The sequence below is a fragment of the Malaclemys terrapin genome, chromosome 9, assembly GCF_027887155.1.
Source record: "Malaclemys terrapin pileata isolate rMalTer1 chromosome 9, rMalTer1.hap1, whole genome shotgun sequence".
NCBI classification, from domain to species: Eukaryota; Metazoa; Chordata; order Testudines; family Emydidae; genus Malaclemys; species Malaclemys terrapin.
This window is the reverse complement of record NC_071513.1, coordinates 17444238-17468878: the sequence shown is the minus strand read 5'-3', so window position 1 is coordinate 17468878 and position 24641 is coordinate 17444238. Positions and strand designations below refer to the sequence as shown.

Genomic DNA, 24641 nt, shown 5'->3' with positions numbered 1-24641 from the left:
GGTCTGTGCAAGCAAATTCACAAACTATAGCAAGTAGCCTATGAAAAGCTTAAGAAATTTATTAGATGCACAGATAAAGTGCTGTTACAGAGAAACTTGTGTAAATAAATCTATTTTAAAATAAATAAGATACAGTTTAAAAAAAACACCTTTGACTTCTTGTTTTAACAAAAATCATCAACCTAAGTTTTAAGGTCAAGGTGAAATAGGTCATAACTATAGCAGTGATCGTGATCTATATCAACGAATTGAGTCTCCTGTTTGTTTTAGGTCTCCCAGAAACAGGAAGGCTGTTCCAAATGTATACATTAGACATAGTTCCTTTTACAGAAACATTTTTGTAATAAAAAGTGTGGTTGCTCAAATACATGTTAAAATATTTAACAAGGAAACAATTTTCTCCTGATCCAGTTGATCTTTTAAACAAGATGATGAATTTATTCCTATGATGCAGCCCACAGGAGGGAACAGAAGTAAACATCCTCCCTTAACTCAACACCATTTTGCTTTTTTTAAAGGACTACACAATTGCATACGAGAGCAAGAATATCCATTTGAGTCATCCCTTTCTTCAAAGGTAGAGCCCAGTGATATACCATAGTCTTTACTTTAATATATTGTTTTTGCCTTCATCTCAAAAGGTCCATTTGTCTTCAAATAAGATGCATGCTGGAAGCAGAGATTCCCTTTACGTGTCTGCCAATGGGATCTTTGCTGCTCTTTCCACCCAGGGAAGATCTTGTTAAACTGTCACTGTCTGAGTTTTGGGTGCTGCTATGGTTTTGTGCTCTGTTGTCCATAATTTCAGGCACTTGTGGGCTAGAATGGCTGTTTGTCTGAAGTCAATGCAATATGTTCAACACAGAAAAATCACCATAGCTTCCTTCATACACTCAGGATTTCAAATTCTTCTTCCAACTCAAGCAGTTTATCGGTAGATTCAATAAGTTCTGCCAACAAAAATGAAAACAATATTAACAGACATGCCTATTGCTTTTCACTTTGGAAGACATTTTAGGGCAAGATATGCTGGAAATCACATTTAGCCTTTGTAGATAAATCTGGTGTTCAAGTTGCTACCGGTATTAACGAATGGATTAGCTAATCACACTGAGCATTATAGACACTTAGCAAAGCATAGCTGCTCCACCTGGGATTATTTCTCCTACCGGTAAAGGGAGGAACATATTGCTGCACCACAGTCCACTCAAGTCAATACTGTACCTGCTCCTGACGTCGTCACTTCTGGTTTTGCTGGAGGTATGAAAGGAGGCCAATGGGCTGGATGATTTTGAACTAACTCAAACATCCGAAGACCCTGCTGCTTCAGAATCTCCTGAGGATAAAGCACTTTCTCTTAAAAAATGGTATCATATTAATGGAAAGTCCAACAACAGATCTACTTGGCTGGTCAGTCAAAACAGTTACAAGAGGCAAATAATAATAATAAATCAATTATGCCCATATGAAATGGAATCCTGTTATACTTTGTGCAACCCTCATTAAAGGTCATCATTTTACAGATCTATATATAGTGAATTTCTTCAATCAGAAACATGCATGGAAGGTAGATCTCTCAAGCTCTACCACAGATTGTCAGTCATGTTATAATTAGCTCTGACACACACACACACACACACACACACACACACAAAAAAGCAGATCAAATTAAAAGAATATCCCATTGTTACCTTTTGTACAAGACTACACCAGTTATCAAAGTCTTTTTCTTCTTTACAAAAGAAGCCCTGAAGGGGGGAAAAACAGAGATAGTTTTTCCTCTGCAAGTTACATGCAATATTAGCAAATAAGGCAGAATTAAGCCACTGTTTTGCAGTAGCACATACTATCATCATGTGTAAGACCCAAAATATGTATCAGACTAAGGACCAGATCCTGAACTGGAGTAAAACGGAGGCCACGGGGGAAAAAAAGTTGAAAAAACAAGGAACTGACACGACATTTGCCACTCACCATACTGAATGCTCTGCTCTTTCCCCCCTCTCCTGTTCATCTGTCTTATCTATTTAAACCCTTTAGGGCAATGACTGTATTATGTTTGTACAGTGCCTAAAGCAAATCTCAATTTGAGGCCTGTAGGCTCCATCAGAATGCAAATAATAATAATTGCAGCTCCCCTGAAGTCAATAGGGCCATGCCAATTTACCACAATTGTCCATCTGGCTGCAAGTTTAACCTGCCACTGGGGATGAACTGCCATATACGTGACACTTCCAAGAGTGGCTGTATTGTGAATATCAGAGTCAGTTATATTACTGAATGGACTGGTGCTTTTTCATGGTTTGAACATTTACATAGTTAAATGTTACTCACTAACAGCAGATACTTTCCCGCTAAAAGTGATATTATTAATAACATATGTTTACATCACCTTTCATTTGGGAACTCAAAACACTTTACAAACATTGGGCCAATTCTGATCTTACACAGAGGAGGAGAATGAAGAGTAACCTTACTGGTGTCAATAGTACGTGTAACTGGACTGAGATCAGAATTAGGGTCATTAAGAATTGTAATATCCCTGTAAAGTATCCTGGACTGTAACTACTAATAGATTGATAAACTGAGACATGAAGGAGAGAAAGAACCCAGGAATTCTGATTAAATTCCCTGCTTCAACCACTACACTAAAATGGCTCTGCAAAAAGTAAAGGCTTCTCTATTAACAAAAATAATTAGCCACCCCCATTCAAATATCCAGTTTCCTACTGGAGGGAACATTAATCTCAGCAAAATTACTGTATAGTTAATCAATGAGGATAAATTTGGCATATGTGAACTTTTTTTGTAGTCATTCATTATTCTGCTCAGGCAAATGCACAACGACAGTTTTGTAATAGAAGTTCATGCTACATTTCTTCCTAACACTTACTAATGCTACGGAGGGATCCAAATTCATGATCTTCATTCGATGTGGGGCCTGCTGACAATGGAAGCTCTGGTCATCAACCATACCGTTTTCCTCCAAATCTACAAAAATCTGAGTGGTGTGAGGGTCCAAATAGATGAGCTCGTTTCCTGTGCAGATTAAATATATTTTATCATTTGTAATACCACTGAAGCTGGACTTGTAAGATAGAATTTAGATCATCATCATGATTAAGATTGATTAGACTTTTGCTAGCTATGTGTTCTGAAATTGGGAAATTCAGGAAGAGTGTGGCACCATATCTGGTATAGCTTACTATGGTGATTTGTAAGGCTTTTTACTTTGACCCTTATTTTCCTTTATTTCCTAGAGCTAACGTAACATTTAAAACTTTTAAAATGTAAATTCTGCCATTCAACAGGTCACAGGATGACCACAAATATAATCTAGAACTCAGTTAGGAATTCAACATTGTTTCATATTAGACTCACTGAGAGATTGAAACAATGAGGTCTGAATAAAAATACCACAGGTTTTATCGAAAAATGGACTGATAGGTCATAAATAGAGAGCAATTATTCATAACAAGTCAAATGGGGTGAAATTTAAAAAAAGATTAAGTCTAGCACTGAATGTTACTATAAGTGACAAAGGAAAGGCAAGTGATAAAATACATTGATGCAAGGCTAGCATTAAAAGACAGCAAGATCTAGTGAAGTTAGAGAAGTGAGCAGAAATCAAACAAATGAGCTTTAATCAGGGAAAATGCTGAGTTATACCACTTGAAGAAAAAAAGTGAAGCAAAAGAATAAAAGGTAAGACTACAGATTAGGAAACAATACATGACTACATGCTAGTAACATCTGTCTAATAGATTTGCCAAATACTATTCAACTAGCCTTTCATATCACATGACTCTTGCTGATGTTGTTACTTATTTCTATACCCAACTTCACTCTACCTTTCCTATAAAAGATCATAGTGTATTGTTCTGGAATTATCTAATTATTCGTTTCTCCTACTCTCCTTATCTCTTTCCTTAACTACGTTTCCCAGCAGCTTCAGTTTTACACTTCCTGATGTTTCTTCAGACCAGGCCCAGTTCCTTAGCCCATCAACTTATCTGTAATTATTTTTTTCCTTACCTAAAAATCCTATGAAATAGTAGGCATTATTTGGTTTCCCTCCTAATGCCCCCAAAGACTGTGGCATCTTAAAACATTCCTAGAGATTCAAAGGGGAAAAATGAAATTTTAGTTGTCCTGTATATTGGTATCACAGATATCTAAACTGTTTGTAAATGACATGCAGCATAACAATCATTTCAGGGACAGCGACTTACTTTAAAAGCATCAATATAAATCGGATTGATGTGATTTATCCCCAGTCGTAGAGGTATAATGAGCAAGAGAGGTTTCCAGCCTGAGCAAAACCCTGCTGTGTTCTTGTTTTGACTGAGAGCACTTCTGTGTGAGAGCATGCTACCACGTGCAGCACTGCTGCTCTGAGGAGGGGACCAACACATTTTCTCTGTGGGAGCAAGGAGGAGAGACTTGTCAATTCACTAAGGACTATATTATAAATGTTCCAAATGAATGGAAAATTAAGATGCTTTTTCAGAAATCTTTCTTCCAAAAGGTCCCAGCTTTTAAGGAGGGTAGTGTGTACGTTGTGGCTGTATAATTACAAGTAATTCTGGTAGGCACAGATTAGGGTGCCAGGTTAACAAGAAGACATTAGGGCTCAGGTCGATAACTTCATCTAGTAAATTATCATCTCCTAGTCATGTTTAACCAAACAACATTTAGCACCGGAAGCTTTCTCGGATAACGATACGTCTTGCTAGAGGAGGGGGTAACAAGGTGATGCGCAGTACTGGATATCCCAAGAACACACTCTCTCTCTCACACACACCCCTTATTTCTCAGCTAGGGTAATAATTAAGGCCCAAAATGCATTTTTTTTCTATTAACTACATTTTTTTAGGGTACTTTGGCAAATAAGAAACTAATTTAAGTGAGAGCCAGTGTTTGTAACTTACTGATGTCTTCAATGACCACGGTATTGTCCATAGATACATAAACTGCTAAAGAATTCCATTCATCAAATAAAGCAAGCTTTCTGGAAAACATTAAGGTAGTAATTAGTAAAAAAGTGTATTGTCATTCAGGAGCCAAAAGTGTAGCTTGGCACTCAATGCAATTAGATGGCTCTTGAATAAATATATAATAATTTCTTATCAAAAACAGCATTCATTGTATTTTTTATTAGTCAAAGTATAACTATGACGTAGAAGAGAAATGCAGAGGTAGCATGAAGGTGAAATAACTTGTGTGAAAAATTTCTTGGCTCATTGCCAATAGCAAAGCCATTGAACTCTACAACCTTGCTACTTTATATTTATTAGTATTTTTTTTATTTGTGTTGGAGTCACACCTAGGAACCCCAGTCATTGCCCAGGATCCCATTGTGTTAGGTGCTGTGTAACACAGACCAAAGAGACAGTCCCTGCCTCAAAGAGCTTACAATCCACTCGTGCATGTGAGTAACTTTATGCATGAGTAGTTCTACGGAATTCAGTGAGACTACTGACGTGCATAAGCGTTGGTAGGATCAGGCCATAAATCTGTCAAACTCAGCCCCAGACCAAGTGAAGAAAGAAAAATTGTACAACAAAGTTAAGTCACAGACACAATGCTGAGTCTGCTATATTTTTTTTAGGTAGTTCAAAAGAACATCCTTAAATGAATATACTGCCTTACAGCTCTCTATGTAAACTGCTATCTAGGTTTCATTGTTAAACTCTAGTTAAAGCAGCTAAAATTAAATATAACTTGTAGGGCTCTCAAGCGATTAAAAAAATTAATCGCGATTAATAATAGAATATCATTTATTTAAATATTTTTGGACATTTTCTACATTTTCAAGTATATTGATTTCAGTTACAGCACAGAATACAAAGTGTACAGTGCTCACTTTATATTTATTTTTGATTACAAGGATTTGCACTGTAAAAAAAACAAACAAAAGAAATAGTATTTTTCAATTCACCTAATACAAGAACTGTAGTGCAATCTCTTTATCATGAAAGTTGAACTTACAAATGTAGAATTATGTACAAAAAAACCTGCATTCAAAAATAAAACAATGTAAAATTTTAGAGCCTACAAGTCCACTCAGTCCTACTTCTTGTTCAGCCAATTGCTCAAACAAGTTTGTTTACATTTGCAGGAGATAATGCTGTCCACTTCTTGTTTACAATGTCACCTGAAAGCGAGAACAGGTGTTCTTGTGGCACTGTTGTAGCAGACGTCGCAAGATATTTACATGTCAGATGCACTAAAGATTCACATGTCCCTTCATGCTTTAACCACCATTCCAGAGGACATGCGTCCATGCTGATGACGGGTTCTGCTGAATAACAATCCAAAGCATGTTCATTTTCATTATCTGAATCAGATGCCACCAATAGAAGGTTGATTTTCTTTTTTGGTGGTTCAGGTTCTGTAGTTTCCACATCGGAATGTCGCTCTTTTAAGATTTCTGAAAGCAAGCTCCACACCTCATCCCTCTCAGATTTTGGAAGGCACTTCAGATTCTTAAACCTTGGGTCGAGTGCTGTAGCTATCTTTAGAAATCTCACATTGGTACCTTCTTTGCATTTTGTCAAATGTGCAAAGTGTTCTTAAAATGAACAACATATGCTCGGTCATCATCCGAGACTGCTAGAACATGAAATATATGGCAGAATGCAGATAAAACAGAGCCAGGGACATACAATTCTGCCCCAAGGAGTTCAGTCAGAAATTTAATTAATGCTTATTTTTTTAATGAGAGTTATCAGCATGGAAGCATGTCCTCTGGAATGGTGGCCGAAGCATGAAGTGGCATATGAATGTTTAGCATATCTGACACATAAATACCTTGCAACGTTGGCTACAAAAGTGCCATGCCCATACCTGTTTTCACTTTCTGGTGACAGTGTAAATAAGAAGAGGGCAGCATTATCTCCCTTGAATGTAAGCAAACTTGTTGTCTTAGCGATTGGCTGAACAAGAAGTAGGACTGAGTGGACTTGTAGGCTCTGAAGTTTTACATTGTTTTGTTTTTGAGTGCAGTCATGTAACAAACAAAAATCTACATTTGTAAGTTGCACTTGCACAACAGATTGCACTACAGTACTTGTATGAGGTGAATTGAAAAATACTATTTCTTTTGTTTATCATTTTTACAGTGCAAATATTTGTAAAGCAAAAATAATATACACTTTGATTTCAATTACAACACAGAATACAATATATAGGAAAATGTAGAAAAACATCCAAAATATTTAATAAATTTCAATTGGCATTCTATTATTTAACAGTGCAATTAACTGATTAATCTCGATTTAATTTTTTTAATCGCAATTAATTTTTAGTTAATCACGTGAGTTAACTGCAATTAATCAATAGCCCTAATAATTTGTTTTATCAGTCTACACTGTCAGCATATATAAATAAATAAAATTAACCTACTTATAAACATGATTTTTTTCATATAAAACTTTTGTAGAAGAAATGCATTATTTTTCTTACGTATCTCACGTGTTTGATTTAGGGACAGTCCAACCTATGCCCCTGTCGGACATGGACAAGTCATGTGACTTCTGTGACTCAAATAATCCTTGTATATAATTGAGTAAAAGCAGGACCTCAGTTCAGACTACACACAGGTTTAAGCCAATGCCTCCAAACTTTACATTGTTTCAAAATCCAGAAATGGAGGTCATCACTCTTAGACAGCTATGCTGCATCTGAATTGAACTATTCAGGGTAAATACATTCTAAATACATATGTATGTTTTGCTTACTTTAGCACTTGTGCAACTGTATTTGGTCCAAACCATTCTCCAATCGACTTCCCCTCTCCTACACCCATCTGTGCTGTTTTTATTAGAAACAAAACACACACAAAAGAGCACAAATATCAGGTGATGACATGTATTAAATGGCACATCCTATTAATATTTTGTTGCACACATTCTAAAACTACTGTAAAATATTTACATTTAATCAGATTATTGATATACTATCTATTCTCTTTTTACAACTGCAATGAAGATTAGTTTCCATAATTGAGAAGAAGCCTCTAAACTGCATTCTGACTACTGGCACCCCTCACTACAATCTATGGGCTGGTGCAAGAGAATCTATGTTGGTAAGCACTAATTTAAATTTATTAAAGTCTGGTCCCTAATAGTCACATATTCTATCCAGAGCTAGTTATTTCTATTGTACATGCTGGATTTAGACCTCAGTATATATTTGGTATGCATTAAATCCTCTCTCTATATATATATTTATCCACTTTGTCTCCATAATCCTTCTTTTGTTTTGTGATTATATATTTTAAAATTAATACATTGTAAACACATTAGCAACTTGAGGCATAAAAAGCTGATGATACCTGCCCTTACCCATTTGATGGATAGAATAACAGCAATCTTTTCTGTCTATGAAGCATCGCAAGATCTTGTGATATTCCTCAGGTTGTTTTTTGTGTCTCTCCCAAAGCCAATCTTACAGGGAAAAAGTTATATAGATTAACTGATAAACTCCAAACTCTGTCTAGCATTTCATACTATGCCATCATGAGTGCTTTTCTAAAATACAACAACATGAACCGAGAATGTTTTCACAAAAATCTTGATAGTCAGAAGGAGACAATAAGAACTTGTCTACCCATTTTTTGTACCACTTTACTGTATCAGTTTAGAAACAGATATAGTTAAAAGTGGCACGCAATATAAAATGGACATATATCAGACGTCAAGAATTATAACATTCAAAAACCAGTTGGAGAACACTTCAATCTCCCTGGCCACTCGATTACAGACCTAAAAGTCTCAATATTACAACAAAAAAACTTCAAAAACAGACTCCAATGAGAGACTGCTGAATTGGAATTAATTTGCAAATTGGACACCATTAAATTAGGCTTGAACAAAGACTGGGAGTGGATGGGCCATTACACAAAGTAAAACTATTTCCCCATGCTTATTTCCTCCCCCCACCAGCTACAGTTCCTCCTATCTCCTTGTCAATTGCTGAAAATGGGCCAATTTCATTACCACTACAAACAGTTTTTTTTTCTCTCCTGCTGATAAAAGCTCTCGTTAACTGATCACTCTCCTTATAGTGTGTATAGTAACACCCATTGTTTCATGTTCTCTGTGTGTATATATATCTTCCTACTGTATTTTCCACTACATGCATCCAGTGAAGTAGGCTGTAGCCCACGAAAGTTTATGCTCAAATAAATGTGTTTCTAAGGTGCCACAAGTACTCCTGTTCTTTTTGCGGATACAGACTAACATGGCTGCTACTCTGAAACACTCTTTACTGTGGACTAAGTTACATCAGTATATAGTTGTCCACAGTAGGGTCTGTACCCATTTAACTATATTGGTATAAACTCACATCCCTAACCAAAATAGCTGACTCGATACAAGAGCTCTATGTATATTAGGCCTAAGATTACTCTGGTTGTGATCCTGGAATGCTCATACAGGTGTATGGGTCCACATTTAGTGAATTCTGTTGCAGGATTGGGACCTTAGGCTGGAGGTAGGGAAGCTATCTGCATATTTGCCTATAATTTGCAGTATTGTTGTAGCCACGTTGGTCCCAGGATATTAGAGAGACAATGTGAGTGAGGTCATATCTTTTATTGGACCAAGCTATCAAGCTCCAGAGAACTCTTCTTTATTTTGCCTATAAAGCAATTAGTACAATTTGAGCACCACATAAACAATGAACACGATGACAGGAAATCAGTCAGGCGGCAGCAGTTTCCACCCAAGCACCAGCTTCATTATTTGTCATGCAAAGCTCTATTAGATAATAAAGACAGGAGTCCCACTTGGTAAACCCTTTGTTCTTATTTTTCTGCTTAACCACCAAAACAATTCAGCCCTGCTGGGTCAGGATGAAACACTAACAGTTTCCTCTTGTCTGGAGACATCATTTATTTCATCATCAATTTCTGCCAATCATTCTGAAGAGACTTTCACTAGTTACTTTAGCCCTACATCTCTCAGTGGATGTCTATTGTACTGGGCTTTCACACCAACATTAAACGTCACCCAAATAACCACAGAGCCTCCTAACATATTTCACAAAGTAACAGTATGCTCACCCCTTCCTAAATGCCTGCAAATCAGAGCTTGTGCCAGCATCATCTGTCCACATCGCAGCATGCATCCCCAGCCAGTATCGGATGAAGGGCCCGTGCCTCCTAGTAACAAGAATTATTACAATTAATATGGGTTCTTGACTGAAATTAGCACCACAAAAATCAAATTGTTGAAATCTAGGTGGTCAAGAAAAGTTCAGCTTTTTAACAAGTGTCCGGTGGATGAAGAGAAACTGAGACAGAAAGATTTTTATCACCAGTCTGGCTTCTAGATAAGTGTTCAGGATCTGCCAAGCAGATCTGTGTGGAAACCAGTACTGACACAGCTCAATAGAAGCAGAATTCTTTGCTGATGCAAGACAAAAGGCAAAGAAGCAACCATGTAAAGCTGTTTACCAAACTGTACCAAATTCAAGGATAAAATGGACAAGCCTATATGCAGGACTGTACACTGTGCTAAGCCAAACCTAAACTTTGCAGTGAGGTCCTATGAGCACTATGAAACCAAAACAACAGATGGAGGTGTAGGCAGCGGACCTAATGGAATTCAATATGGAAAGAGTAATGCAATCAGTACAGTAACCTCCATATTTTAATATTACATTATAATCTCCCCTCATTTTCAGTTTGCAATATACTAAAAGTATATATGTGTGCCTATATATTAGTAAATGCGCTGTACAAGCTTTGAGGGTTTGAAGATGGAGGTTTTAGCATTTGGGTAGGAAGCAAATACAGATTTTGGCATCTGGTGAAACACTGGACACAGTTTGGATCTGTAGAGCTAAGAACCCTGGTTGGATGTAGTGAAATAATGAGAATCTATTAAGATTATTAGGAAAGGTCACACCTCTCCAAGCTATTGCTTCAAACTGGCTGCAGATTCAGGACGACAATATTTTCTATTTGTTTATGTTTTAAGGCTGTCTTCACAATCATGAAGGCTAGAAAGATAAATCACTTTAAACTAAATGCTTAGATTCTTAAGCACAGTTCTGCATCAAGAAGTGGATTCTATGGTAAATTCCAAGAGTTTCCTTTATTTGTTTCTATTTAATTTAGTGCTTGAGAAAGATGCTGGAAATCTATCAACAGAACAGGCAGAGCATGGACAGTGACAATGAAAGCATCTTTGATGCTGTTCCATCAATCTGTCTCAACTGTGTAGTAGAAAGACTACCTCTAGTGGTGAATGGTACTTACTGTCTAGTAAGATTGCCAGTAATGTTGTCAATTATGCCAATTGTGGTGGGTTTTGCAATCGTGGCCGAGACCATGAAATAAGTTTTGGGCCATCTACGCACCTGAGCTAGATTTAAATTGGCAACCTAAAGGTAAAGGTAAAGGTAGGGTTACCATACGTCCGGATTTTCCCGGACATGTCCGGCTTTTGGGGGCTCAAATCCCCGTCCGGGGGGAAATCCCCCAAAAGCCGGGCATGTCCGGGAAAATCGGGAGGGAGGGCTGAGCCGGGGTCGCGGGGCCGGGCGCGCGGTGCCGGGCCGGGAGCCGGGCCAGGAGCCGGGCCGCCGGGGGGGTGCGCTGGGCAGCGGGGTCGGGCAGCCGGGGGGGTGCGTTGGGCCGCGGAGCCGGGGGGTCGGGCCGGGAGCCAGGCCGCCGGGGGGGTGCGCTGGGCCGCGGGGGTCCGCGGGGCCGGGAGGTCGGGCCGGGAGCCGGGCCGCCGGGGGGGTGCGCTGGGCAGCGGGGTCGGGCCGCCAGGGGGGTGCGCTGGGCCGCAGGGCCGGGAGGTCGGGCCGCCGGGGGGGTGCGTTGGGCCGCGGGGCTGGGAGCCGGGGGGGTGCGCTGGGCCGCGGGGCCGGGAGGTCGGGCCGGGAGCCGGGCCGCCGGGGGGGTGCGTTGGGCCGCGGGGCCGGGGGGGTGCGTTGGGCCGGGAGCCGGGCCGCCGGGGGGGTGCGCTGGGCCGCGGAGCCGGGGGGTCGGGCCGGGAGCCGGGCCGCCGGGGGGGGGGGTGCGTTGGGCCGCGGGGCCGGGAGCCGGGGGGTCGGGCTGGGAGCCGGGCCGCCGGGGGGGTGCGTTGGGCCGGGAGCCGGGCCGCCGGGGGGGTGCGTTGGGCCGCGGGGCCGGGAGCCGGGGGGTCGGGCCGGGAGCCGGGCCGCCGGGGGGGTGCGCTGGGCCGCGGGGTCGGGCCGCCGGGGGAGTGCGCTGGGCCGCGGGGCCGGGATCCAGGGGGTGCGCTGGGCCGCCGGAGCCGGGGGGTGTGCTGGGTCGCCGGGGGCCGGCCGGCAGTGCTGGGCGGGCCGGGGGTGGTCGGCCGGGGGCCAGGGCCGGCACCCCAGGGCCCGAGCCGACCCAGGCTGGAGCCGCCGGGGGGGCCAGCCTGGGCCGCACCTCCTCCCCCCACAACCCCCTTTACCTGCCCAGGCTTCCTGCGAATCAAATGTTCGCGGGAAGCAGGGGAGGGGGCGGAGACTTTGGGGAGGGGCGGAGTTGGGGAGGGGGAGGGGGCGGGGCTGGGGGCGGGGCCAGGGCCCCGTGGAGTGTCCTCCTTTTGGAGGCACAAAATATGGTAACCCTAGGTAAAGGCTCTATCCCATTACCAATCCCATAATTTATCCAGTCCAAATGTTTCTTTGGGTGATGATTTGGGAAATAAATTTAATTTAACCAGAAAGTTTAAATAGGGTTTTTTTTATTCCTTTAATGTGAAATCATTTTTAGTGTGTGAATAAACAGGTTAAACATATTTCTTGCACAACAGATCTACTGTGCATTCCCCATTAATTTGAGAAACATTCACAAGTTATTTCCACTGTTAGTATAAACACAAGGACCAAATTTTCTACTGGTGTAAGTGAGCACAACTTTCAGTACTAGGGAATGTGGCCCACTATTTCCTTTTTGTTTTCAGAAGGAGTAAAAGTCATACCTCTGAGTCCTCTAATAATTTAGGAGTCAGTAAGTTCATATATAATAATTTGATTCCTCCCACAATTTTAAATTTCCAACAAGACAATAATACAAAAAAATTGGGCTGTTCACCCTAAAGCATACCCACCAATTGGTGAAAATTTTTTTCTGTATGTAAACCACAGACGAGCACTTATATCCAACAATAATTTAGATTTGCCTGGAATTAAAAAACAAAGCCATATTAAACTACCAACTCCTGACTGCAAAGATCATTTGGCATTAACGCAACATATAGAATATACAGGAGATGTCTATTTACTTTCAGATACAAAAATAATACATGTATCACTTTAAATATTCAGCGCACTTTACATATACAAACTAAACAAAGTCTATTGGGTAAGCGTGCAGTAATTATTAGCCATCAAAGGTTAAGAGAGTAGCATTTCTGTTTTGAATAGCTAAGCTAAACTTGAACCAGCTACTGCTATGCAGAACTATCCCCTCTGAACAAAATTTATACACAGGACAAGAAACTTGGAGAATTTCTACTAAAAGGGACCAATTTGGGTCTGAAGGAGGAAGGATGAGCCTAAGTGCATAGCCCTTCTTCCTCCACTGAATCCTCTTCTGCATATAAAGGGACAAGACTTGCAGAGAGAAAACAAAGTGAGATGTCCACTTTCCATGGTATCGTCTCCCTCACACTTGCAAGGATTTCACCACCTTAGAGAATGTTAACCCTGAATACCGCAGAGATAGGTGGGAGCATGTCCAAGCAGACCAACAAGGCCTGGTCTACACTGGAGGGAGGGGTCGATCTAAGATACGCAACTTCAACTACGAGAATAGTGTAGCTGAAGTCGACGTATCTTAGATCGAATTAAAATTACTTACTTCGCGTCCTCGCGGCGCTGGATCAACGGCCGCGGCTCCCCCATCGGCTTTGCTTCCGCCTCTTGAACGGCTGGAGTTCAGCAGTTGACGGGAGAGTGATCGGGGATCGATTTATTGCGTCTACACTACATGTGATAAATCGATTCCCAATAGATCGATCGCTACCCGCCGATCCGGCGGGTAGTGTAGACGTACCCTTAGAGCCTTGCTTCTCATTGGGGAAGGAAGACCACAAAAGTCACAGGAAGATATTGACTAGAGCGCCTACAAACAACAATATCGGGTTTTTGTGAAAAAGCCATGGCACTCTGGAAATACCCTGGGATATGTGCAATTTCATGAAAATCTCAGGAGATAGACCTTGCTGGTTTGGAGAGCCATACCTAGTCTTCCCCCACCCCTCCTTTCCCTAACAGGATAATGTGACAAAAAAATTCCACATATATGATCTGCTCCCTATCCCAGACAAAGTTTATTGTTCACCATATACTATCTGGCTCCCAACATAACTCAATAGACAAAATAAATAAAGCTGTGACTTGTTATATAAAAAACCAATCACCAGTACGATTGAACAAACTAAATCCTCTAAACTGATAGTTTATCAAGCTCTGTTTATTCCAATTCCTGAGCACAATCTGTCTCACTTTAAAAACTCTGGAGTGACATTCAACTTTGACATTAGAATTACTAAACCACTAAGCTGGCCAAGAAAAGTAAACAGTATATTTTTGCAAAAGAATTTTTTAAAAGATTAGGTTGTAGTCAAATTGTGCTAGTTTTGTACCAATCTCATCAAATGTTTATATTGACTCTACGGTATTTCTAATCTCTCCAAGCTTTTTTTTTTTTTTAATTTCAGGATTCCCTCAAAGGCACTCTACAATTCTTGAGGATCTAACTATTTACTGCCTTTATCCCCTTACTGTTAACCTTGGACTGACTTGTCCTTCCAGCCATTATCAGGATACTTCAACAGTATCCTAGTGCCCATCAACGCCACTACTGAGTTGACTGCCGGATCCAGGAAATGCAACACAAGGTGCTACCCCACACACTTTCCAAGGAACAAAAACCAGCCCTGCCCTCTCATTCCTGTGTGGTAGGGTATTGTGCTATAATTACACTGCAGGGACAGCTTCTAGGGAAAGTGTTTATTTTTATCAAATTAAAACAGAATATGCATCGGAAAGATAACGTTGCTTAATTTTTTTTTTTTTAAAACACATTAACTTTCAACTGAGAATATCATGCTGTAAGAAATTCATACATCCAGCATAGTGGATTTGTTGTTATCTGAACCACTGTACAGACTTAATAGTTGGTCTCCTGATACTGGTAATTGCTGATTCATTGCATTTACTTTGTATTTTAAAATGCAATTTATCACCAAGAGTACGTGGCTTCAGTGCATGCTTCTGATTTACAAAGTTACTAAAGATATGACTGATATTTGCTGCATCACCACATCCAGTTTTAAAATGAGCTACAGTAGATACTCAGCTGCCTGCTCCTTTCTTATAGGAGAAACTTTAAAGGGTATTGTCACGATTTTACTTATTTTGGTGGGAAGATTGTGTGTGAAAAATGTTTTCTCCGTAGCTGATTGTTTAATACCTGTGATATTATCTTTCTTAAAAAGTCACTTATTTATTCCATGACATTTAATTACTAGAAATAACCCGCCTAATGTGAGAATCTGCAGGATAAGCGTGCCCAGTTTGCAGAAACTGTGACGGATGCTGCACTCTCTACTTCCTTAAACCTCCTGCGAGCTAATTTCATATTAGGGTGACAACCACTGTATATAGTTGGTCTACTTTTTAGAAGTGAGTTTATTTTTGCTCTCAGATTTATGTAGTGATAATGTTATGAACACTGAGGAAATGTTGTACATATAAACTATGAAAGTTATAGTTGGATTTTCATTATAAACATACCTGTCTTAAGGTGGTATTGCCTTCCCAAGATCCACACTGACCCATCTGTTTCTGGAAATTCTTCTAGGTATTCCGATAAGACAGTGGTCTGGTTTTCATACTTGGATAAAACTGAACAGGAACACAGAAAGTTCAAACTCCATTTTGCTCCCTTTGTTATTTTTGGAGCACTTTGCGTTCTTATACTGCAAGTGCAACTAGCTCCAACCAGTGATCTAGTCCAGGGTTTTGGGGTTTTCTGACCAATACTTCATTCTGGCAGCAGCATTTACCCCGTTTTCCCTCAGCAATATGCAGCGCCATTAAAATGGATAGTGTTCATTGCAATTTTGTATTTTAACTCTCCAGAAGCTCTGGGAGACACTATGGGTGGCACCTGGACCCTAGAGCCCAGGGAGGAAATCCCGGTGCTATAAAAGCATATGGCAGTTTTTGCCACTGACTTTAATGAGGTTAGGCTTTCACCCACAGTCTAGGTGAACAATTTATGTCCCAGTCCTGCACTAAACACAGTTAACTTTAAGCACATGAACCGTTCCACTCATTTCAATGTCACTACTCTTTCTTAAAATTAAGCATATGCCAAGTGTAAATGGGACTGGGGCCTTAGTCTACTAACAGGAGATTTTGTATCTCCTGTTCAGAAAACAATACTATTATTCACCATAAAACCTATTTACTTTAAGATGAATAAGTAAAACACTCATATTGATTCATTCTATTATGGAAGTTCATTTGATTATGATTTTTGGTGGGAGTTTATGGAAATGAAGGAATAACTCTTTAGCTGTAAAACTAAGCAATTGTTTTTATTTGCTTTGATTATTTTTTCTTTCAAATGACATATTTAAGAAATACACAATGAACTGATGTTTAAATATTAAATCATAAATATACATGCTAAATATGTTCAAGTTGCACGTAATATTAATATTACTAAAGATTTATAGGCTCCACTCAGGATTAGCCATTTTGCGAGGCACTGTACAAACACAGAAAAAGATACAGTCCCGGTCCCAATGAGTTAACAATCTATGACCCAATCTTGAAAACACTTTTGCATGCAAGTAATCACAATGAATCTAACAGGACTCCTCACATGTGTAAAGTTAATCGCGTGTCTTTCTTTCCTAAATGTCATTAATAGCAACTATACACAGCCACTACTCTTGCTGTAAAATAGTTAAATGTGATTACACAATAGACTACAAAATACACTGGCTTAGAACAAAATGTCTACAGAAAAGATAAAGTTGACATTCTGGCCAACATTTTAGAATACTTAGTCCCATGTTAACTATTAGATAAATTAGGTCCAAAAATGTAGGCTCTTTGTTGAAGAAAAAAGATTTTACCATAACTAATAACATTTTTCATGACACTTTTAAAATGTCAAACAAAAGTTTTATACTATTTAAACATTTCTTAAAGTATTGAAATGTAAACATGGCACCATTTGTGTAAGTGCCTGAAAATTAGAAGTCAAAACTGACTATACTCAGAAAGTGAAACTGACCAAGTTTTACTGTCCAAGGTAAGCAGAATGCAAAATTAAACAGCATAAAGAGTAAAAAATATTGACTTTTTAAATTAATTTAAAAAATATTAGGTAAATAACATACTTCAGGAAACATGCAGTTTAAAAAATATTATACTTTAGAATACCCTAGAGAGTTTCACACAAATCCTCCTCAGATTAGGGTATATTAACCAGAAAATTAGCATTCAGGCATCATGTATATTTTTCTATTCAACTTGAATAAATGATTGCTAGTTACTGTAAAACAGTGAACTTTAACTATAAGTAGTGTATACACACACACACTACTTATAGTTAAAGTTCACTGTTTTACAGTAAGTAGTGTGTGTGTGTGTATACACTACTTATAGTTAAAGTTCACTGTTTTACAGTAACTAGCAATCATTTGTGTGTGCACACACACACCCACCCACCCACCCACCCTAGACCTGCTTCTACTGGAGCCAATGGGAAAAATCCAGGGCCATAAGGAAGGATTCTCTTAATACCAAGACATTTACATGCATAATCAAAATGATTTCTGATATCATAATCTAGTGAATGTATATTGTGTTGACATTTTATTTATTCCATCCAGTTGGCAGTCACAACTGTCAAAGGATCAGCTTCATGGCTGCAGAAAAGTTGATGTCAGCACTATGCTAAAAAGCTTGAAGTAAATATCCATGCAACAGTAGAGCAGACTTTAACATTACAAATCTGGGCCTAGATCCTGCAATTTACTGAGTGTAGTGACAGGACTTAGGTGAATTACATACTTTGAATACTTCTAAATTTACCCAATAAACATATCTAAATATGACAAATGTACAAGTGAATTTACTCAGCTCTATTTTTTGTCCTAAGACTTATATTAAGTGGACACCAACACCTAGTTTAGGCTCCATATTTAGGTTCTGTAAAGAGTTTCACAAAAATGGAATACTGTACTGCGTAACAGTTTAATGTTAAAGCTGTTGTTAAAAGTTTTTAATTTAACCATTCTACTGTCAGATTTCCAGCAAAGAACATCAGAAAGGGAAAGGTGAAACTGAAAAATGTGTTTTCATTGGTCAGCTGACTGAAGGGCAAAAAGTAAACAGCAGGGATGGAAACAAAATCAACTCTGCACTTTTTAAAAATAATCTAAAGATGTTCTTAGTAACCGATCTAAGGAAACTCCCTGTTGTTTTTAAATCAACGTTATTTTCACCTGGCTGGACAACCAAGTTTGTGAGCTGAGTCAAGATAGAGTGAAACCTGTTAACCACAGCCACCTGGCCAAGAGCTAATCAGATTTCAGTCCCATGCGAGTTCCCCACTACCGCTGGTTCTGGAGGTCCCGGCCGTGTCCCCATGGCAGGATTGACAGTGACACTTCGCAACTAGCTTGTGTCACCTCAGGGTGTAACAGCGCCGGACCCGCGCGGACTAGCGGCGGCTGCTGCCATCTTCCTCGAGCGCAGCCCCTGCCCGCGGCACAGCGGGCCTGACACTGCCCCACGCCCAGCCCTGCCCTGCCCGCCCCCGCGCCCCGAGCGCCCTCCAGCCGTCCCGCCGTGCGGGGCAGCCCAGCCGAGGTGCCGGCTCAGCCGCGGGCGCCGGGCTCGGAAGCCAGCTCGGACTCGGAGCTCGCCGGGCGCAGGATCGGGGCCCGGAGCTGCCCTACCCGTCCCAGCGCCACGTCACCCCCGGGCTGTCGCCGTATGCGGCGCCTGCTACACGGCCGGGCCTGGGGCTCCCGCCCGCGACCCCCGCCCTGGGCCCGGATCGGAACCGCCCGCTACACCCGGCCCGCGCCCTAGGCCGGGCCCCCTCCCCATTCTCCCGCTGTCCCGCCCGCCCCTCACTGCTCCCCTCCCCCCGCAACCCCCGCCCGGCGAATCCCCCGACCCCGACCCCGCCGCGTCCCCCCTCACCGGACTCCATCCTCCCGCTGTCACCATCCTCCTCGCCTCCCGGCGGACACACAACACGGCGGCGGCCGCGGAGCACGCTGGGAGTTGTAGTTCTGCGGTGAGGGGGACGCTCAGCCCCGCTGCCTTCCGGGCTGGCCGGCTTCTCTGATTGGCTGCCTGGGGGCGGGGGGGGGCGGATTGTTGTGCTCCGCGCCCTTTCCTGAGGGGACGGGCCGAGAGTCTGCGAGGCGGCGGCATGGACGGTCCCGTGTCCAGTATGGAGGTCTGTAACCTGGCCTACACGGGGCAGCTGGAGTTGCTGCAGGACCGGCTGAGGGAGGACCGCAGCCTGGCCACCCGCAGCGACCAGGTCAGGCGGAGCGAGGTGTTGGAGGCTCGGGGGGCCGCAGGGGCTCTCAGCTGGGCCGGTCACGGTGTGGTGTAGTGTGGGGAGGCGGAGGCCTGGGCTGCGGGTAGGGGAGCAGGGCCAGAGTGCTGTAAGGAGGGCGAGGGAGCTGGGCCGGCGGGGCTGGCAGTGGGGTTAGAGCTGGGGAGCTGGGGCTGTAGGGGGTGGGGGGAGCTGGGGCCGTAGGGGGTGGGGGGAGCTGGGGCCGTAGGGGGTGGGGGGAGCTGGGGCCGTAGGGGGTGGGGGGAGCTGGGCTGCTTGGGGTATCCGGGGGGGGGTCAGTCTTGGGGTCCTGTCAGTCTGTCTCAGCTGGAGACCTGAGGCCCTGCTCTCTCCCACGTATCTTCCCCGCTGCCTGCCCTGCCATCTCCCCGCGGGGCCCTGCGCTAGGAGCCCAGCTGACCCATGCCGCGTGTGTTCCTGTTCGCAGGATCACCGAACAGCGCTGCACTGGGCGTGCTCAGCGGGACACACGGACATCGTGCATTTCTTGCTAGGCCTGGGCGTGCCTGTCGATGACAAGGACGACGTAAGTTGTGTACATTCCTAGAAATAGTCTTCTGCGCTTTCCGGAGCGTGTTCTGTGCAGCTTTGGGCTCGATGGGCTGAATTTTTTTTTTTTTTAGGAATTGAGAAGGAAGTGAGTAGAACTGGCCAGATCCCAAGGCTCATGCCTTTGTTACAGCTGGTATCATATCGGTTGGGTTTGGTAAAATACATGCTCTCAGTGCTTAGCCCTGAGTCTTGCACCGATTTTAAAAACGAGCCACGTGGTGATTGCGGAAGGTTCCACGAGGAGACTGTCCCCCCCTATGGATTTGGCAGCAAACTCATTTCCGTGGATAGAGATTATAGATTACTACAAATACTGGACTACTTGTTATGTAACTAAAATCTTATTCTATTCTGTATAGGTTTGTATGTTGCCCTCATCACTGTAGTATCTGAGTGCCTCCCAATAGTGCATTAAGTGACATGAATAACATCTGTCACAAATGGTTTGGTCTGCCTCTCTCATCTGCTTTATGGAAAGAGACCTGTTTACGTAGTGTAGTGTGTGTTTTTTCAGAGTTCTTAGTAAAATGTACATGCTGCTATGTATGTATGTGTTGGACAAGGTAGGCTGAAGAAGTGTAACTTCTCCAACAGATGGTGGTGATGTTTGTGATGGTCCTAAGTTCTTGTGGGAGTTCATTTCACGGTCTCGGACCAGCCCCCAAAGAAGCTCTGTCTGCTGCATAGGAGAGCATTATCCTTATGGTAGAAAGTGCCTGAGGAGCAGAATTGTCTACCATTGTCTTTATCCTGGAGTTTTAGGGGATCTTTTAGATATACTGGGCCCAGGCCTTTGAGCACCTTGAAGGTAAGGATTGAGATCTTGAACTTTGACTCAATATTCTACAGGAAGCCATTGTAGAGAGCAGAGGATAGGCTTGATGTGCTCAAGGTAGCCTATGTTGCTGAGGGGAATGCCGTTTTCCTTTTAGTTGGTGGACAAACTGGAGTAGTAATGTCTATTACGAACAGTACTGCAAGAACAATAATCTTTTTAAATAAGGGGAAGTTGTCAAGTTCTCTTCAGTGTTCTACTGTCTACCTAAAATAACCTTGCAGGCCTTCAAAAAGTTTCTTTCTGCCACTCTTACGCGGACTACTAGCTTACTCTACAGTGAGCTTTTTCCTTGCAATTGTAGGGCTTGCAACACTCCACTCCATAGACTGGAGCATTTCAATGGTGTTTGTAAAGTGTTCTAGGCCCCATTGGGATTGTGAGCTTGAAGTCAGTAGACCTAAGGCCTGGATCTGGTCGCTCAAAGCCATTTAGAGGCTCATGTGTTTAGATCCAGAGATCCAAGTTTAAATTCTCACTGCTGACAAACCACCCAGGGACGGGGAATTACAAAGTGGCAATCCATGCAGAGATTTGAAATGGGTAGATCTCCCTAGACAGGAGGTGTGTATAACTCAGTATGCTTACTCAGCGTTGCTCTCTGTCCCCCTCTACTGGCTGGACCACATAGAGGTTTGTGAGGCTGCTACAGCCTTCCACCTAACAGAGCTAGGTCTGTCAGTTAACTCATACTGTAGAAGCTCGTGGTTTTAGATCCAGAGGTTCTGGATTCCAATCCCTGCTGCTGACAACCCAGTCAAGGGTGTGGTGTTATATTAGCATTTGTATAGTGTATTAGATATTTAAAGTAGTTAAGGAACATTAACTAATTAAGCCTCACAACCCTCCTGTGAGATATGTTGCTAAGTATACATTAGTATGCCCATTTTACAGGAGAAAGACGGAGGCAGAGAGGTTAAATGACTTTCCCAAAGCCACACAAGGCCCAGTTGAGTTGAGAACTGAGGACCTCCTGACCACCAACCCCATTCTTATTCCAAAACAGTACTGCAAGAACAATAATCTTTTTAAATAAGGGGAAGTTGTCAAGTTCTCTTCAGTGTTCTACTGTCTACCTAAAATAACCTTGCAGGCCTTCAAAAAGTTTCTTTCTGCCACTCTTACGCGGACTAGTACCTTACTCTACAGTGAGCTTTTTCCTTGCAATTGTAGGGTTTAAACTGTTTTTTTCCTGCCTCTGTAGGCTAGCTGGACTCCTCTCCATATTGCAGCTTCAGCAGGCCATGATGAAATTGTGAAAGCTCTGATTGGAAAAGATGCTCAAGTGAATGATGTTAATCAAAATGGCTGCACACCTCTGCATTATGCAGCCTCCAGAAATAGACAAGAGGTATGGTTTCGTATGTTATCAGGTCTTGCTCTTTTTTTTGTATTGTCATTAAAGTGGTCATTTAAGTGAATTTTTTTTTTCCCATTTACCTGCATGCTTAGATTGCAGTTATGCTGTTAGAGAAAGGAGCTGATCCTGATGCAACAGACCACTATGAATCCACTCCATTACACAGAGCAGCAGCCAAAGGAAACCTAAAAATGATACAGATCCTGCTGCAGTACAAAGCGTCTGTGAATATGCAGGACTCTGAAGGGAACACACCTCTGTAAGTGATGTTACATTTCTGTTCTCTTTTTTTAATCTCTCTCAACTGAAAACTCCATTACTTACATGCAAGTATACTCAAACTCTTAGTTCCTTCAGAAAACTTCAGAGAAGTGTAACAAGATGTTTCACTCATTTCCAGTCACCATGTCTTACATTTTTGTTTTTTCAAATACATACTACAGACTTTTCTATATTTCCAGGTGAAGCATAAACTTAGTTACAGTAACCAATCACTTAATAATTCAACTCTACTGCTCCTAGAGGGTAGACCAGTTGTTCTCAACTTATTATGTGGCCCACAATGAATGACCTGGACTATAATATATGGAGATATACCTATCTCAGAACTGGAAGGGACCCTGAAAGGTCATCAAGTCCAGCCCCCTGCCTTCACTAGCAGGACCAAGTACTGATTTTGCCCCAGATCCCTAAGTGGCCCCCTCAAGGATTGAACTCACAACCCTGGGTTTAGCAGGCCAATGCTCAAACCACTGAGCTGCAGGGGCTGGGTGGCAGGGCAGCGGCAGCCCGGGCCCCAATCCTGGATCCCAGAGCTTGCAGGGCAGCACTTGACCCAAGGTTTAAGAATCTGAAGTCTAAATCTAAAACTGCAATTAATGATTAATTTTTTTGAGTTAATTGCGTGAGTTAACTGATTAATTGACAGCCCTACTATTAAGCAAACAAGCAGAAGTTAAATGCAGTTGGTCCAGTATTTGAAATGCATGCATCTAGGACACTATCCATACATAAACTCTTATGGTAAAATTTAAGTTGATGGCAAAACTCCTATCTGACTAAAATGCGGGTGAGGATTTCACTTCTAGTGTTTAAGGAATAATTGCATTCTGTTCACTATTGTGCAATAATGTCAGATTATATTTTTAAAAATCTTATGCCAATTGATTAATGACAGATAAAAGAGGTATAGTTGCTAATGTGGATTTTTTCCATTTTTCATGAGGGATTTTTTGACCAAACGCAGTCGTGTGTGTGTGTGTTTTGCATAATTGAGGTTCAGGTACTGGAGTTTTTTTGACTTCCCAAAGCTGGCTACCTCAGCAGGGCTACAATCTAGTGTTGAAATGAAGAGACATGAAAAGACAGCAGCCTTGGGAAATACTCAAGCTGTCTACTGGCAGTGGAATGACTGGGAACAGGCTTTGAAGTCTATGTTCAGGGTTGGAATTATGTGTGCTCTTTCCCCATATTCCTTTACCTCTTACCTCCTACCCCTGTGAAACATCCATGACACTTCAATTGTGGCTATATATAAACTCCTCAGTGACTGGCACTCTAAACTTGGTAGAGTTGGCAGTGATCATGGGTTTCTTGTTCTTGTTACAGCCATTTAGCCTGTGCTGAAGAGAGAGTGGATGAGGCAAAGCTGTTGGTGTCCCATGGTGCAAGTATTTACATTGAGAATAAAGAAGAAAAGACCCCGCTGAAAGTGTCAAAAGTTGGCCTGGGAACTGTACTTAAAAGACTGGTGGAAGACTAGCAGTGTTGGATGAGTTATGACTTGAATTCCATTCCTGATGCACCCATTTAAGACTATTATCTTAATATTTTGATAGCTTAATTTTGATAGCTTAAATGTTGTTATAATGTGCATATATAATGTACTGATATATACCACTACATACCCTTCAATTTTACCACCAAGTGCACTTCTTCTAATTGCCTGTTAATTAAACCAGTCAGCACTTTTAAAGTATTTTTAGTATCCTGCAGTTTTGTTTCATGTAAAATTATTGTTACTCTTATAAATTGGAATTGGAAGAAACCTGTTAGGTTTGATTTTCTATTTTACAGGGCCTAGTGTGGGATTGATTCTTTATAGTATATTGTGTTCAGTCCTGTTGCTTGAGCCATTTAAAATTAGGTTTGCTTTGGAAGCCCGTTCCACAGTCTATTACTTTTTGTTACAGCTGGCCAGAAAATGGAATTGAAGTTCTGTGAAAAACACAAGAATATTTTAGGTGTTTCCAAAACAAAATATGCTTCTTGGACTCCCCGGCTGCCTACCCGGA

The 24641-nt window shown here is 41.9% G+C and overlaps 2 protein-coding genes across 2 annotated transcripts; one reads left to right on the top strand and one right to left on the bottom strand.

Annotated features, from left to right (window-relative positions):
- Positions 1–44: 44 nt before the first annotated feature.
- ATG4A (autophagy related 4A cysteine peptidase) lies at positions 45–19311 on the bottom strand. The gene is made up of 13 exons (XM_054039038.1): positions 19213–19311; positions 15775–15885; positions 13083–13154; positions 10070–10168; positions 8349–8450; positions 7743–7815; positions 4932–5011; positions 4233–4420; positions 4036–4114; positions 2894–3039; positions 1692–1748; positions 1225–1336; positions 45–950 (listed from the first exon to the last, which is right to left on the bottom strand). The coding sequence occupies exons 1-13, from the start codon at positions 19220–19222 to the stop codon at positions 886–888; spliced, it is 1194 nt and encodes a 397-aa protein (XP_053895013.1). The 5' UTR covers positions 19223–19311; the 3' UTR covers positions 45–885.
- An 82-nt stretch (positions 19312–19393) lies between these two features.
- On the top strand, positions 19394–24227 carry PSMD10 (proteasome 26S subunit, non-ATPase 10). Its single transcript, XM_054039039.1, has 5 exons — positions 19394–19561; positions 20028–20126; positions 22192–22338; positions 22440–22606; positions 23956–24227. Exons 1-5 carry the CDS (start codon positions 19448–19450, stop codon positions 24107–24109), a joined length of 681 nt encoding a protein of 226 aa, XP_053895014.1. The 5' UTR covers positions 19394–19447; the 3' UTR covers positions 24110–24227.
- Positions 24228–24641: the final 414 nt, after the last annotated feature.

Excerpts from the sequence above, each read along its gene's own strand:
- ATG4A (XM_054039038.1), bottom strand. Across the intron at positions 4,421-4,931 it reads CGTGGTCATTGAAGACATCA|AGAAAATGTGTTGGTCCCCT; the intron begins GTAAGTTACAAA and ends TTGCTCCCACAG. Across the intron at positions 951-1,224 it reads AGTGACGACGTCAGGAGCAG|AACTTATTGAATCTACCGAT; the intron begins GTACAGTATTGA and ends TTTTGTTGGCAG.
- PSMD10 (XM_054039039.1), top strand. The coding sequence starts at position 19,448 with ATGGACGGTCCCGTGTCCAGTATGGAGGTCTGTAACCTGGCCTACACG. Across the intron at positions 20,127-22,191 it reads CTGTCGATGACAAGGACGAC|GCTAGCTGGACTCCTCTCCA; the intron begins GTAAGTTGTGTA and ends CTGCCTCTGTAG. Across the intron at positions 22,607-23,955 it reads TCTGAAGGGAACACACCTCT|CCATTTAGCCTGTGCTGAAG; the intron begins GTAAGTGATGTT and ends TTCTTGTTACAG.